This window comes from Candoia aspera, chromosome 11 (assembly GCF_035149785.1).
Source record: "Candoia aspera isolate rCanAsp1 chromosome 11, rCanAsp1.hap2, whole genome shotgun sequence".
Lineage (NCBI taxonomy): Eukaryota > Metazoa > Chordata > Lepidosauria > Squamata > Boidae > Candoia > Candoia aspera.
Window position 1 is genome coordinate 16,924,725 of NC_086163.1, and position 13,489 is coordinate 16,938,213.

The 13,489-nt window shown below is 42.2% G+C and overlaps 2 protein-coding genes across 2 annotated transcripts in view; both read right to left on the bottom strand.

Annotated features, from left to right (window-relative positions):
- SHCBP1 (SHC binding and spindle associated 1) overlaps positions 1–7,857 on the bottom strand; it is a 35,573-nt gene extending 27,716 nt beyond the window's left edge. The window contains exons 1-5 of the mRNA XM_063313103.1: positions 7,623–7,857; positions 6,365–6,547; positions 5,118–5,233; positions 3,279–3,487; positions 1,886–1,978 (exon numbers count right to left, since the gene is read on the bottom strand). Of these exons, the coding sequence (XP_063169173.1) occupies positions 1,886–1,978; positions 3,279–3,487; positions 5,118–5,233; positions 6,365–6,547; positions 7,623–7,857 (836 nt within the window). The remainder of the gene's footprint in view (positions 1–1,885; positions 1,979–3,278; positions 3,488–5,117; positions 5,234–6,364; positions 6,548–7,622) is intronic.
- C11H16orf87 (chromosome 11 C16orf87 homolog) overlaps positions 1–13,489 on the bottom strand; it is a 399,243-nt gene that overhangs the window by 284,497 nt on the left and 101,257 nt on the right. The window lies entirely within an intron of this gene.

A 13,489-nucleotide genomic window follows, 5' to 3' on the forward strand; every position in this document is an offset into this window, starting at 1 on the left:
TTTTGGGTAATGAAGGAAAAAGTTTGGGAAGTGCTGCCTTAATTAGTTGATTAGAACCCTCCCACCAGCTGCTGCCTGAAACTGACCAGACCTTAATCAGTTTTACACTGAAGACTTTTTAGTTGTAAATGCAGGCATTGTTGGTAAATGAATTTTTTATTACCATTAATTATCATATTTGCAAATGGCCACTTTCCAAGGCAGTTGCTAAACGAAGACTACATGCATTTGTGTCATACCACAAGATACAGCAAGAGCCTCTGCTTTAAAGAGGGAATAGATTAATTCATGAAAAATAGAGTCACGGTCCACAATTAAGCATGTGAGCTAACGGAACCTCAGTGGTGCAAGCCAGTGCACCTTTGCACACCCATGCCTTGCAGCACCCTAGGACTGTAGATCAGAAGTGGACAACCTGAAGCCTCTGGCTCAATAAAAAAGCTCTTCGCAATCAATTAAAGCCAAGCTTCAGCAAAAGAAATGTGTCTTTTCCACAGCAGGGCACTGCCTGAGGTAGGAAAGGAAATATATTTCAGGAAAAGCAGGCAGAAGGACCAACATTGCTGCTATCCAACACCCATTGGGGGTGAGGAGGGAACATATTTCATATCTACCGTGTTTCTAAACAATAAATAACTTTCGTGTCAATTGCAGGGGAACACTATTGCCTTTAGATCTTCTATGTGAGCAAATCTAATGCATCTCAATTTTCTTCTGTGGTGGAAAAAGACAAGGCTGGAGTGCTGGAACAAGAAGGCCTTTTGCACTCATCCAGCAAGGCCCTTCTGAAGATTGGCAGAGCATTCGACTAAGCAGACAGAATTCATTTCAGTTAAGACCTTGTCAAAACTTTCCTTGATTAAAGGAGTAAAACAGGTTTCCCAGAACCCAAGACACCAAGCCATTTTGGAAGAGAGTCATTCAAGAAGACAGTCCCCCACCACCAAAAAAAAAAAAGTCTTCCTCAGCACTGCTATTGCCAAGCAACAAGGAAAGAGGGCCCTTCCTCTGCACCGCCAAGGAGTACCCCACATTTTCAGACTCAGTGGAGAACGGCAGGCTCGTTTTCATGTCATTAATGAGGATGGCATTCACCTTTCAACTTCCTAGAATAAATCAACCTGCAATTTGCACCCCTGGTATACAATCTCTCTACTGCTGCTCTCCAAACATCCCAGAATGCAAAGAAGAAAACCAGACAAAACACACCACCTGACCAAAACGGTTGTGATCTAATTTTAAGACGAACTTGTCCAAAAGAGGAACAAGCCAACATCCTCTTTCTGGATGCTACAAGAATTTTCCCGAGGCATCGGATAACGGATGGGCTCTGACCGTTGGAATATAATCTAACTAGGCTGGATTTCCATTAATTGAATGCTTTTCCATCAACCTATCTACAATCAGTTTTGGGGTGCCATCTAGTGGTAGATGGGTGCAATGCCTCAGACAGAGCCAACAATACCCCTGCCCTCTCTTCCAGAATATCTTTTCGTGGTCAGGTTGTCAGCCTGAAAATATCGATAAAACCATTTAATACTTGAAATACAGAATGTGGAAGCGGGGAGGATTGCTTAAATTCTCCTGTCTGCTCCACTCACTACTCTCCTGCCAATGGTGGACTGACCTTGTCCACCCTTACGTTGAGTTTTGCCCTATTTCTCTTCCCAGCCACCCTCTCTTGATTTATAATATAGCTAAACTCTCTGCCTGATGCATACAGTAACTGCACATAGGCTGGGGGCCCTAGCAAGTGAACACGCCCTGCCCACCTAGCCACTCCACATGAAAACCATGCCACAAATATAACTGCACACAACACACTGTCTGCCAAGCCCATGTTGCACGCTCCCAGGCTTAAAAAAAATCCTTGCGCGGTACTTACAAACGCAGCCGAGGCTCCACACATCTGACAAAGTAGTCGAAGTCATCATCGTCTTCTTCATCCCAGCTCCGCCAAATGTGCTTATAGAAAAACCTGCAGATTCAAAAGAGTAAGCTAAGGGACCGCAAGATTCACAAGGGAGGGCAGATGCAAAATACAGGCTTGGTTCACATGTTACATTAAGCCCTTTGTTCACCGAGTAAGCCACAACCAACAGGTGTTCACAGAATGCCCTAAGTCCAGCTCTAAACCACGTTATGGCTTCCTACAGTGTGTAAACTTTTTCAAGATGACTATCCAGAAGTCCCAGTAAGAAAAATCCCGGTTTCATCTGAATATTAATTTTTAAAACTCTCTGCATCATCCTATGTATTTGTGTCCAATATTTATTTTGCTTTCTCACAAGTCCATCATGCGTGGTAAAACGACCCTTTGTGGGGGGTTTTTACATTTCCAAAGGTAATTAGAAGTACCTTTATACATCTTAGACAATTTCTCCGGTGACATACACCAACGGTACATCATTTTATTAAAATTCTCTTTTAAATTACAAGACAATGTGAATCCCAAACCTTTTAACCACTTTCTCTCCCATTGGTCCATTTGAATACAATGTGTAAACCTAACCCTAGTATTTGATTCTGTCTGCTGGCTGGGCCAGCGTTCTGAATTTCTTTGCTTTTCCCTTCCTTTGTCACCAGTTTTCACACTTTCACCCTGCAGGGAATGTGGAAAGCAGCCATTGTTTCAGATTATCTTGTTTCAATATTACTTCCCATCACTGGCAGGAGGTCCCTAACAACTCAGTGCAGAAGTGCTACTCAACTCACAATCCTTTTTTTAAACTACGAATGGGAGGGAGAGATTGAAACGTTTAGATGCCGAGTCTCCTTCTTGCAAGCTGTGTTTGAAATCCAGCTGAGGAAGGAGAAGCACCCAATGTGAACACGGTTAAGCATCCAATGTGAACCGTGTCAAGCACGGTTAAGCACCCAATGTGAACACGGACCAAGCTTCTTTTAAAGACAAGGCCCTACGCCTGTTTCCAAAAGGTTTCTGCCAAGAATGATACTAGATTTCCAACCAGATCAAGCTATCCTTTTTCTAATAGTTTGCTGGATATAGAGAAAGGGATAATAAGGAACAGAAAATTGTGGGGGGGAGACTATTTTGGCCATGGCTCCATCCACTGTTTCAACTCCACCCATAAGGGAGAGCATGAAGCTGGTAAGAAATTTCCTAAAGGAAATGCAGTCTCAAGGAAGGAAGCAAGCAAGCAAGCAAGCAAGCAAGGGCCTTGCTCCCAGTCCCCCATAGTTTACATACACCAGACAGAATTAGTCAGAAACTTGAAACCAAGTCTCTCCCCCAGCTCCAGGCCAGCACAGTCTACCTGACATGCTCTACAGCAAGTGCCGTCTGGTCAAATTCTCCCGATTCATCAAACACCACCCATAGTTCCTGCAGCGGCAGCTGGTACTCCTTCAGTTCCAATAGTGCGCACACGTGCTCTGAAGTGAAGCCAGCCTCTTGCACCTTGCACCGGAAAGGCTGAGAAAGGCGGACCACAGCTTTCAGGGAGGCATATTCCATATCGACCACCTGGCAGGTTAGGAAAACAAGAAATCAGCAGTGAAGAATTTTCTTCCCATTCTGGGGCAAACTCACCCTAAAAGAAAGCTAAGTCTCATTTGTAACAGCTTATCAGTAGTTGGGAAGCACTAGGCTTGATCAGCGACCAACTCAGCAGAAAAAGCAGCACTTGGGGAGAAACTGAAGCACTCCGGATGTCCTTAAACTACAGTTCCCAGCAGGCCCAGCCAAAGCTAAGGTGGGATGGGAATTGTAGTTCTGCAATTTCCTGAAGCCACAGGCCAAACCCCTCTGACAGAAGGAAACTCCATATTGATTTATAGAATTTGCTGTCAGCTAATGTGAGATAGGGGTTAAGTGTTGGGCTTGAACTGGGGAGACCAGGGGTCAAGTCCCCAATCCATCAGCTGTGCTGGCTGGGGAATTCTGGGAGTTGAAGTCCACACATCTTAAAGTAGCTGAGGTTGAGAAACACAAGCTTAAAGAAAAGCAATACAGAAATAAATACAGCCACTGGTGCAGGATGGCCATTTGACAAAGTCATGGAGCTGTGATGGCCAACTTAAATCTCCACTTCTCAAAGGTTTCCAAGCAGTCTGTGCTGGAATCACAATGCCTTTGGTCTGATGTATCAAACTGCAAGCAGATGCATGCTGTGAGAAATCACATTCAAGTCACCTATAGGGAAAGGTGCGCTACCTTCATTTCTACATCCATTTTCTGCTTGCCTTGTTTCCACTAAGAAAAAAAGATCAGTCCATTTGCAGGCAGTTTGCTTAGCAAAGAGTCTATGTACCTACAGAGCAATATGAGATCTTCACAAGGAAGCTGCATGTTGGATATCCTAGGGTAACCTTACCAGCAAGCAGCAAATCCATCGGAGACAAGATCAGCAAAGCCATTGAACCTGATTCACATATTTTTATAAGTCCGGCAACCTACAATGCCTCCATCTCTTCATTCCTACAATCCAGAGCAAGCAAGTCTGGGATCACTGCCAACTTGGCCAAACTGTTACGCATGATTGCTCCAACTTTACACCACCTCCATCTGACAAGGCCACAGTTCAAAAATTCAATGATTTTGAAAGCTCAAGGGGTCTGAATTTGCTAGTATCAAATTTTTGTTGTTTATTCGTTTAGTCGCTTCCGACTCTTCGTGACTTCATGGACCAGCCCACGCCAGAGCTTCCTGTCGGTCATCAACACCCCCAGCTCCCCCAGGGACGGGTCCGTCACCTCTAGAATATCAAGTATCAAATTTATCAAGGTTTATCTAGTATCAAGGTTTATCAGAGTATCAAGGTCTGCTAGTCTCAAATTCACCTCTTCAACATTTGTTGAAAATGGGTCAAATACGTACATGGAAAGATTTAAACATGTGCAGAGTTTTCTTTTCAGCTCTAAGTTACATGCTACCAATAGATTTAAACATGTGCAGAGTTTTCTTTTCAGCTCTAAGTTACATGCTACCAATAGTGCCTTGCAGCTCTTTCAGCACCAACTCAGTTTTCAGATGGGATCTCAATCTGAAATCAATCAATCAATCCATTAAGATTTTTTTAAAAAATCACCCATTAGCTGCTCTGAACCTTGAAAGCAGGCAACTAAATAGCATGCTGAAACTGTGTTACGCTTACCCCAACTAAGACTTCAAACGCATTAGTGCGCCAGATTGCCTGCCATCCGGAGGGTTCCAGAACCTTTTCCAAATACTCCGCTGTGAATTCTTTCACCTCTGAGGCTTTACAGTCAGCTAAAAATTAAACCAGGGACAACATGTTGATTATGCTTCTTGCCTACATTGATGATGATGATGATAGCAGCAATGTCATGACACCATAGCCACTACGATCCATCAGCCCCCGTGCAAAATTTTTGATTTAAAGGTTTCCCAAATGTGCTGTAATCTCAACAATGAAAAAGTTGTTGAAAATGATTATTTTAAAAGGTTATGGGATTTTCACACACAAACTATTAGCCATCTAGAATACAACACAACAGGTATAACAATAATTGAAAAGAAAAGAGTATTTTTTGTAGTGGTGGCAATACATCTACTGGGACAGCAGAACTGAGGAAAAAGAATTGGAAAAAAATTACAAAATATAGAAATCTAATGATCAAAATGGATAGATTATGGAAAAGACCGTACAAGGTTATCCCTATAGTTATTGGTGTATTAGATATGTAGAATAAGAAGCAAATTAAACCATTTTTACCAAAACTAAGTATTTCAGTTGTATCAACTGTGGGTTTACAAAAAAATAACATTGCTTGTTATATGTTAAGATGCTTCTTGGGTAATTCTTACATCCCTGGCTGGAACTCAAATTTCCAAAGAATACCAGTCAAACATGTGACTCTCTTTGGTGAATAAAAACAACAAATCAGCCTCCTGAGTGTTTTGGTGGGCAAAACAAAACAGAAAGCAAATGAAAAACAACAGTTAAGTCCTGTCCCTTCTGGACAAGATTTAGGAAACTAGGGTGGCTTTTTCAACATGCCCAAACATTGTTCCTGGCTGCAGAATGTGGAAGCTGCATTTCCACTGTATCTCAAGGCCATCAAATCAAACAGGAAGAAAAGCAGTCAGGGTTGAACTAGCAAGCAAAAACTAGTGTGTCAGACATGAGGCAGGAAGTTCTACAAAAATAGGCAGTTTGCAAACTTGCCAAGGGGAAGTTTGGGCCCTAAAGATATTTATGATTTGCAAGAAGAGCTGCGTAGTAGTGATTCTTGGGTGTCTAGAAACATTGGCAAGGGGTGGCATACAAATAAAATGAATAACAAAATAGAAAGGGCCCCAATTCAGCAAAGGTATAAGGGACGGGAACGCCCAGAACCTTGGCAGCAAGCTATAGGATAACCACTGAAATTCACTCACCTAACATGTAATCCTGGTAGGTCTTGAATCTCTCATAGAACAGGAGGTTGTTCGTCTGGAAAGTGTCTGGCAGAAGAGCTTTTCCATCTGACATAACCCTTTGCAAAGCTGTTCCAGGCCTGTCGTGACTCCCATAGTCGCTGCAGCTGCTGTCCTCGCTGTAGTTACTCTCATCATCCGCGTCTGGTAGCAAAGGGAAAAGACATTCACCCACATCTTTTAGTAGGGTTCGTACATGCATGCAGAATTGTTACGTTCTATTATTACTAATATTATGGCTATCATTTAGCAACTGCCTCATTTAGCCATCATTCACAGTTATGACAGTGATGAAAAAGTAACTTTGCAACCAATCCTCACATTTCAAAGCCTCACGGGCCCCTAAAGCAAAGAAAGCTGAAGTAAGATCATAAGCACAGTCGCTGTCTCACTTAGCAACCACTTTGCTTAAAGATTGAGTTGCTGGTCCCAGTTGCAGTCGCTAAACGATGACTACCTGTATTATTATTATATCAGAGCCAGTTTGGTGTAGGGGTTAAGGCATCAGGCTACAAACCAGGAGACCGTGAGTTCTAGACCCACCTTAGGCACAAAGCCAGCTGGGTGACCTTGGGCCAGTCCCTCTCTCTCAGCCCTAGGAAGGAGGCAATGGCAAACCACCTCTGAAAATCTTGCCAAGAAAATTGTAGTAACTTCTCCAGGCAGTCGCCAGGAGTCAACACTAACTTGAAGGCTCCAAAAAAATTTATTATTATTATTATTAACACAACAACCTGAAATCACAGCTGCCACTTCTTTAGCTGGTGTTCCTCTTCATTCGCATCAAGTTCTTCCCTAGGACATCCTAATGTAGCCGCATAGTATATGTGTGGATCCAAGCAGTGTGGCCTTTTGTAATTGACAAATGGAAATTTTGTCGATACACAGATTTTCTAAGTGCCATCCAAGGTTTTTTGGAATGGCACCCAGTGTGCCAATAACCACTGGGACCACCACGGCCAGTTTATGCCATAATCTTTCCAGTTCGATTTTCAGATCTTTATTGTTATTGTTATTACTACTGTTACTATTACTATTTTCCCGTTTGCGCGCCTAGGTAATCCACTTCCGAATTTTTAAAATAAGCGGCAGAACGTCCCCAGGCGAACCAAGAGAACAACTGAAAAGTGGAAGCAGTTACGAGGTTAGAGAGGGTCGTGCGAAGACTGAGGCTTGGAAGAGGGGAGGCAGTGAAGAGAGGGGGACAAATAAGGCTCACCTGAATTAGGGTCTTTTGCGATTTCCGGGATCAGGGAGCTGCTGCTGCTGGCGGGCGGCACGGGGGCGTCTGCTAACTGGTTGTCCCCTCGCTCCGGCTCCACCTCTGGCCGAGTTTCCCTCTCTTCTTCCCCGGCCCCAACCGCTCCTGCGGCCGCTCCCGCGTCTTCCACGGCCATCCGCGATTCAGCCTCCAGGGCAGCCCCCGCTGGCCCGCCTTCGCCGGGCTCGTCCATCGCAACCCACCGGTCCGCCGCCACCCAGGCGCTTCGCTGTAAATTTCAAACCTTCGCGGCGGAGCCACTCGCCGTGACGTCACGCGCCGGAGAGCTGCGGTTGGTCCGAAGAAAGGGACTGCCAACGCGACGGAGCCAATCGGCAAACAGGCAGCAGGCGCGGTGGAACGTTGAGGCGGACGAGCGGGGTTGCAGCGTTCAGTGGAGGCGGAGCTTGAGGGAGATGAAAAGAGAAAGGCGGTAACTGGGGCGCTTTGGGAACTTTGAACTTGGGCGCCGAAGGGAAACAGAGGGAGGAAAGGAGAGCAGCGCGGGAGTTTATACGTGGAGGAGCGGAAATGCTGCCTGTTGGTGCCGTAGAACAGGCTTCCCTATTTTCCAAACTGGCTGAAGGATGATGGGAATTGTAGTCCGGCGGTTGTGGAGGGCGCCTCGTTGCAGAACGTTGCTGAAGAAGTCCTGTTTCTCCAACCTTCAGTTTGCGCTTTTGGCTGGTTTTACACAACGGACTAAGAAATGTGAATCCAACCGGGTGGGTTCACCTATGGTTAAAATGTGCTTAAAATAGAGGTGGTGTGCTTAGATTAGTTATACTTTTTTCTTCTCTGTTGCTTTTCGTCATTAATTACTGTGTATCTTTTGTCTTGGTTAATCGCTTTTTAAAATAATTTTTGTAGTTGGTTTCTTTTTGTATTGTTCCGTATTTTTAAAAAAGCTGGTAACAAAATAAAGTTTAAAAAAAATAATCAAAATGCTTTTCAGAAGCCAGAGTGAACAGTTTTGTGTCCTGGTTAAGAACAAAGCCACCATGTTCTCACATGTTGGGTAATCCATGGTTAACTGAAGCATGGACTACTGAAGTAACTGAATGGCCCATGTTTGCACAACCAGTGGAATCAGGCAACCCACAAGTTAGCTTAGTGGGTTGTATGCACCCAACCCTATTATACACCTTTTGTTTCCAGGACTGAAGGAATGGACTTCCTGAAAAAGCTTTCGTGTGGAACCAAATTACACTAGCCACAAGGGGGCCACGTAACATTTCAAATTAAGCTGGAAAACTCAGAATGCCAATCTGTCCCTATCTGTCTGCACAACCTTCTCCTTAAGAGCATGACCGAAACACCAGAAAGCACCAGAAAGCATGGCTGTGATGCAGCTTCGTTTTGCAGGAAGAGAAAAAAAAATGATGCATTTACTGAGAGAACCTTCAGAACAAACTGCATTGCAAAGTAAAGAAGGAGGCTCATGCCCTGACATTCACATTTTGGAATTTGAATTGAAAAAAGCAAGAAGCTGGGGTGGGTTGGTGTTTGACATAATATGTTATGTGTTATGTGAATCCAGCTCTTGTAGTTATAAGCCAGGGTTAATGGTTCAGTGCATGAAAGTGCCCACTGTGGCTTGTTAAATAAACCATGGTTTATTTAACAAGCCACAGTTTGCTCTAAATTAGTCCGGAGAGCAGGGAACCCAGAAGAGAAGGTATTTGCTCATTTATACATAACATGCAAGTAGTTTGGCATACTTTGAGGCAGAAAAAACCAATTTATTCATTAATTATGTTATTCCTGCCTTAGCGGCGATTTGCTTAGTCCAATTTTTGCCAGCTAATATGGTTTTCAGTGAGCAAGACTGATCACTGACAAACCACAACACTCTCTAATTGTCAGAACAGAATGACCTGCCTCATTAAGCAAATGCAAAAGTCATTGTCTTTAAACCATTAAAGTATAAATTCCTTCCTGAGGTGGAATAACAAGATAATCTTGTTGGTTTCCAATCAATCTTGCCTTCCTCTATGGAGATTTTGTTTTCTATTACTTTTTTTTCCCCTTGTTAACCATTTATGCAAAGTAGGGTTTTCCAACCTGATGTTGGACTTCATCTCCCAGAATTGCCAGGCAACATGCCATTGGCCATGCTTCGGAAGAATTCTGGGAATTCAAGTCCAACTCATCTTCAGAACATCAGGTTCAGGGGAGACTCAACACACATAAAGAAAGGGGCAGTGCTTCAACTGCATGGTTATATAAGGCCACCATCTTGACTACAAATGCCCCTATTAAATTCCAGAAGGCTATTCAAAAAACTTGCTAAAATTATTATTATTATTATTATTATTATTATTATTATTATTATTATTATTATTTAAATTCATATGCCACCCAACTCCCAGTGACTTGCTAAATCTTTGTGGAGACCACTCAGAGCTGAACTATTTGGATCTGGTCCTGTGTCTGGGAGGCATGTTTGTTCTTGGAAATTTTTCTTCACAAGAACAAAATAATAAGCTGTCCCCACTCCCTATGCAGCTTGAAGACTTAGCACTCAGGGGGAAAGCAGCCTCTTCCCAATATGTCTGGAATTACTTTTCAAAGATGAAACACCTACCCACACATCAGGCACCCAATGGCTTCCGTTTTCTTGACAACATCTTGCTAACTGGCAATTGTCTCTGGCATGTCCATAGGAGAGAAGAAGAAAAGGACAGCAGTATGTTTCCAAGTAGGCAGTTTCATACTAATGGTCCTCTGGAGTACCAGAAGTCAAAATCTATGCATCACTGGGGGGAAAAATATGTACAATATTGTATCCTCAGTTGCAGAGATCTTGTCTTGCAAACCAGCTACATCAGTATTTCTCAACCTTGGCAACTTTGAGATGTGTGGACTTCCACTCCCAGAATTCCCCAGCCAACCATGCATGCTGGCTGGGGAATTCTGGGAGTTGAAGTCCACACATCTTAAAGTCACCAAGGTTGAGAAACATTGAGCTACATTGTCCTTTTTTTTAAAAAAGTGGATGTTTAAATCAGTGTCTGAGAATTTAGAAGCATCTGAGGACATGCGTTACCAGCTCTCTTGGTGCATCAGCTTTGTTTCTTCTCATCATTCTGGCACATCATTGAATGCACATAATTAAGGAATCTCAAAAGTGCTAGTAGCCAAACTGAACAGATGGCTTTTAGAAAGAAACAACCCTGTAGAATGCAACTTGGGACACCTCTGAGGTTTATTTGCCTGAAGCAAGCATTTGAGATGCTGATGCCTGCTACTTTAAAGGGGGAACTGCAACAATTCATGGAAGGGAAGAGGTTTAGCTGTTGAGCTTCCTGTGTTCATGAGCCAGGACTTAGGCCCATTGATGTAGTCAAAGAAACATTTTGTTGAGAATGGAGAAATCCAGTCCTATCTCATCCTTTCTGCTCCACCCTTGTCCCTCAACCTTCCAGATGCATTGGATCACTGATGACATAATACCCAGTGGGGGCTGGGAATTATGGGAGTTGCCATCTGATGCATGCAGAAGACGTCAAGTCAGGAGATAATAATTTATTGTTATGCAGGTTGATTGGGACACTCTGTTTAGAAGGCATTGTGAAGTCTGGGGATTAAAGATTTTATACCACTAAGTCAGCAGTATATTTAAGGAGTGGGGGGATTTGCCACCTCTGAGGTTGCCCATGCCTTTGGTCATCATCATCTGCAGCACAAATTGCTATTGACAACACCATCAGTTTATCTTGAAGGTGAAAGATATAAAATAAAGAAAAAAAAATCAGTTCCCCTGAAACATAGCCCCTATATTCTGTCTCTGCATCAAATTTATTTTTAACTGAGCTAGCTGGAAAACAGACAGAGGAAAAAAGTCTAAAGCATTTGGATTTCTACTATTTTAAAAGCTTCTCTTGTCTCATTTTAAATATGTGACATTCTCTCATTTGAAGGGTATTACTTTACTCAGCCTTTGCATATACAAATATGATTGATTCCACCACAATAAATTATTAAAATACCTGCTTCTTGTTTTGAAATACCTATTTGTCTTGATAAAGTCATTATGCTCTCATTGAATATTATGTGACAGTTGAGAATGCTCTGTGTCTGCCTGGAGTTGGTTGCTATTTCTCTTATTTACTTGGAATAGAAATCAGAATACATTAGGAAAAATCTTATTTTTCCATAATAGCAATAATATCTATTGTTATAATGAAAGTTAGGCAATGTGCCACTGATACAAATGAGTGTATTTCCGTAGTTGCTTTAGCCTTGGTTTTTGGAGGTAAATAGATATTGTTTCTTTACATCATCCTTCCCCAGTGTGGTGGTTTCTAAATACGTTGGACTTCAATTCCCATATTACCCTAGCTAGCATTCTTAGAGTTGAAGACAAGCACATCCCAACTTAGTGAAGGCTGATTTATGTCCACTTTTCTTTAAAACATATAACTTGGGTACAATTCTTCCTGCTTCTATATTTTAAGTAGAAGCTGGCCTTTCAATAGATTACTTACATCTTTTAGAATCACCATTCTAAGAAAATAATCAGAGAACAGTTTCTAGAAATGACACTAGCCTGAACTTAGACCCTATTAAGAAACCATGTTAGATGGACACCAGCCAATTATGTCATTTCACATATTTCACTATTCCAACAAAGATTTTTCTTTAGAACCAAGTTCAGTATTTATCTTCAGCAGCTCAAGATGGAAAACCTAATAAAGTCCATATAGCCTACTTGCCTCTGTAGTTCTGGGGCTACGGAATCCATTTCTCATGTGTTGCTCTACTACCCTTTTTACAATGACAGCAAAAAGAACCTTATTTCTCTCTTGTTACTACATGTTCCAGGATGTTCTGATGAGTTTTATGCCAGTCTTCTTCTCTAAGGTAATGTAACTTCAGTCATGCACAAAGTGACCAGGCTTTGTATGGCAGCAGTCCACAAACAATTGGTGTTGTATTCATATTATGAGTATTTTATATCGTTTCTTAGATAATTTTTATACTGCTGGCATTCAATCATTATTTCATTTTATTCTGGTTTGACTGATGTGTATGATCTTTGATTGCTACAAACTTGTATGGTATCATAAGTAAAATGTATTTGGAATCTTCCGATCTTGGAATTTAACCAGAGCTTCCTATGCCAGGAATTGAGGCCATCTCTGACCCTAGCTATAGACTAATTCCTTAAATGTAATAGAAGCAGCAGCACTACATTCCCATTCGCTTTTAAGCCTATTTTATGTATTTATTCATCAAAATTTACCACCTCCCATCTCCCTCCAGAGATTTGCTCAACACAATCCAGCCAAATTTATTTTTCAGCTCTGAATTATAACAGCTGCATCTTCCTCTGATTGGGTTTGCTTGCAGCCAAGTGGACCACGCTTCAGGGAATTGAGATGAGCTGAGTTGAGTTGAAAATTAAGCACTGCTCTTATATAGCCTTTGCTCCTCTATAATTGTATGCTCTTATACAGACTCAGTCTTTCTGAAATGCTCAGAAACGTGCTATCCCTCCAGGTTTGCAAGAAAGAAACCCACAGAGTTGTTCTGGAGTCTGCCCAAGTCATTCTGGAATCAGGTGGCCTTCAATCTAATAAAGAAAAAAACAAACTTTTGGTTCATTACACCCTGTCCATTGTACTTTGCTTGGGCTGAATTGTTGTGCTGGGCAGAAGAATTACCCTGTATTTTTCTACTTGTTCTCATTCAACTTGACTCACAAAATTTCTTTCAAAAGGGAAGGGAATTTGGGGTAAATTCTTAATGGTGGAGCATGTGGTGTTCTTGCACTTATTAGTGACAACAAAACTATGAGTGTGAGTACATGACTGTCCTGT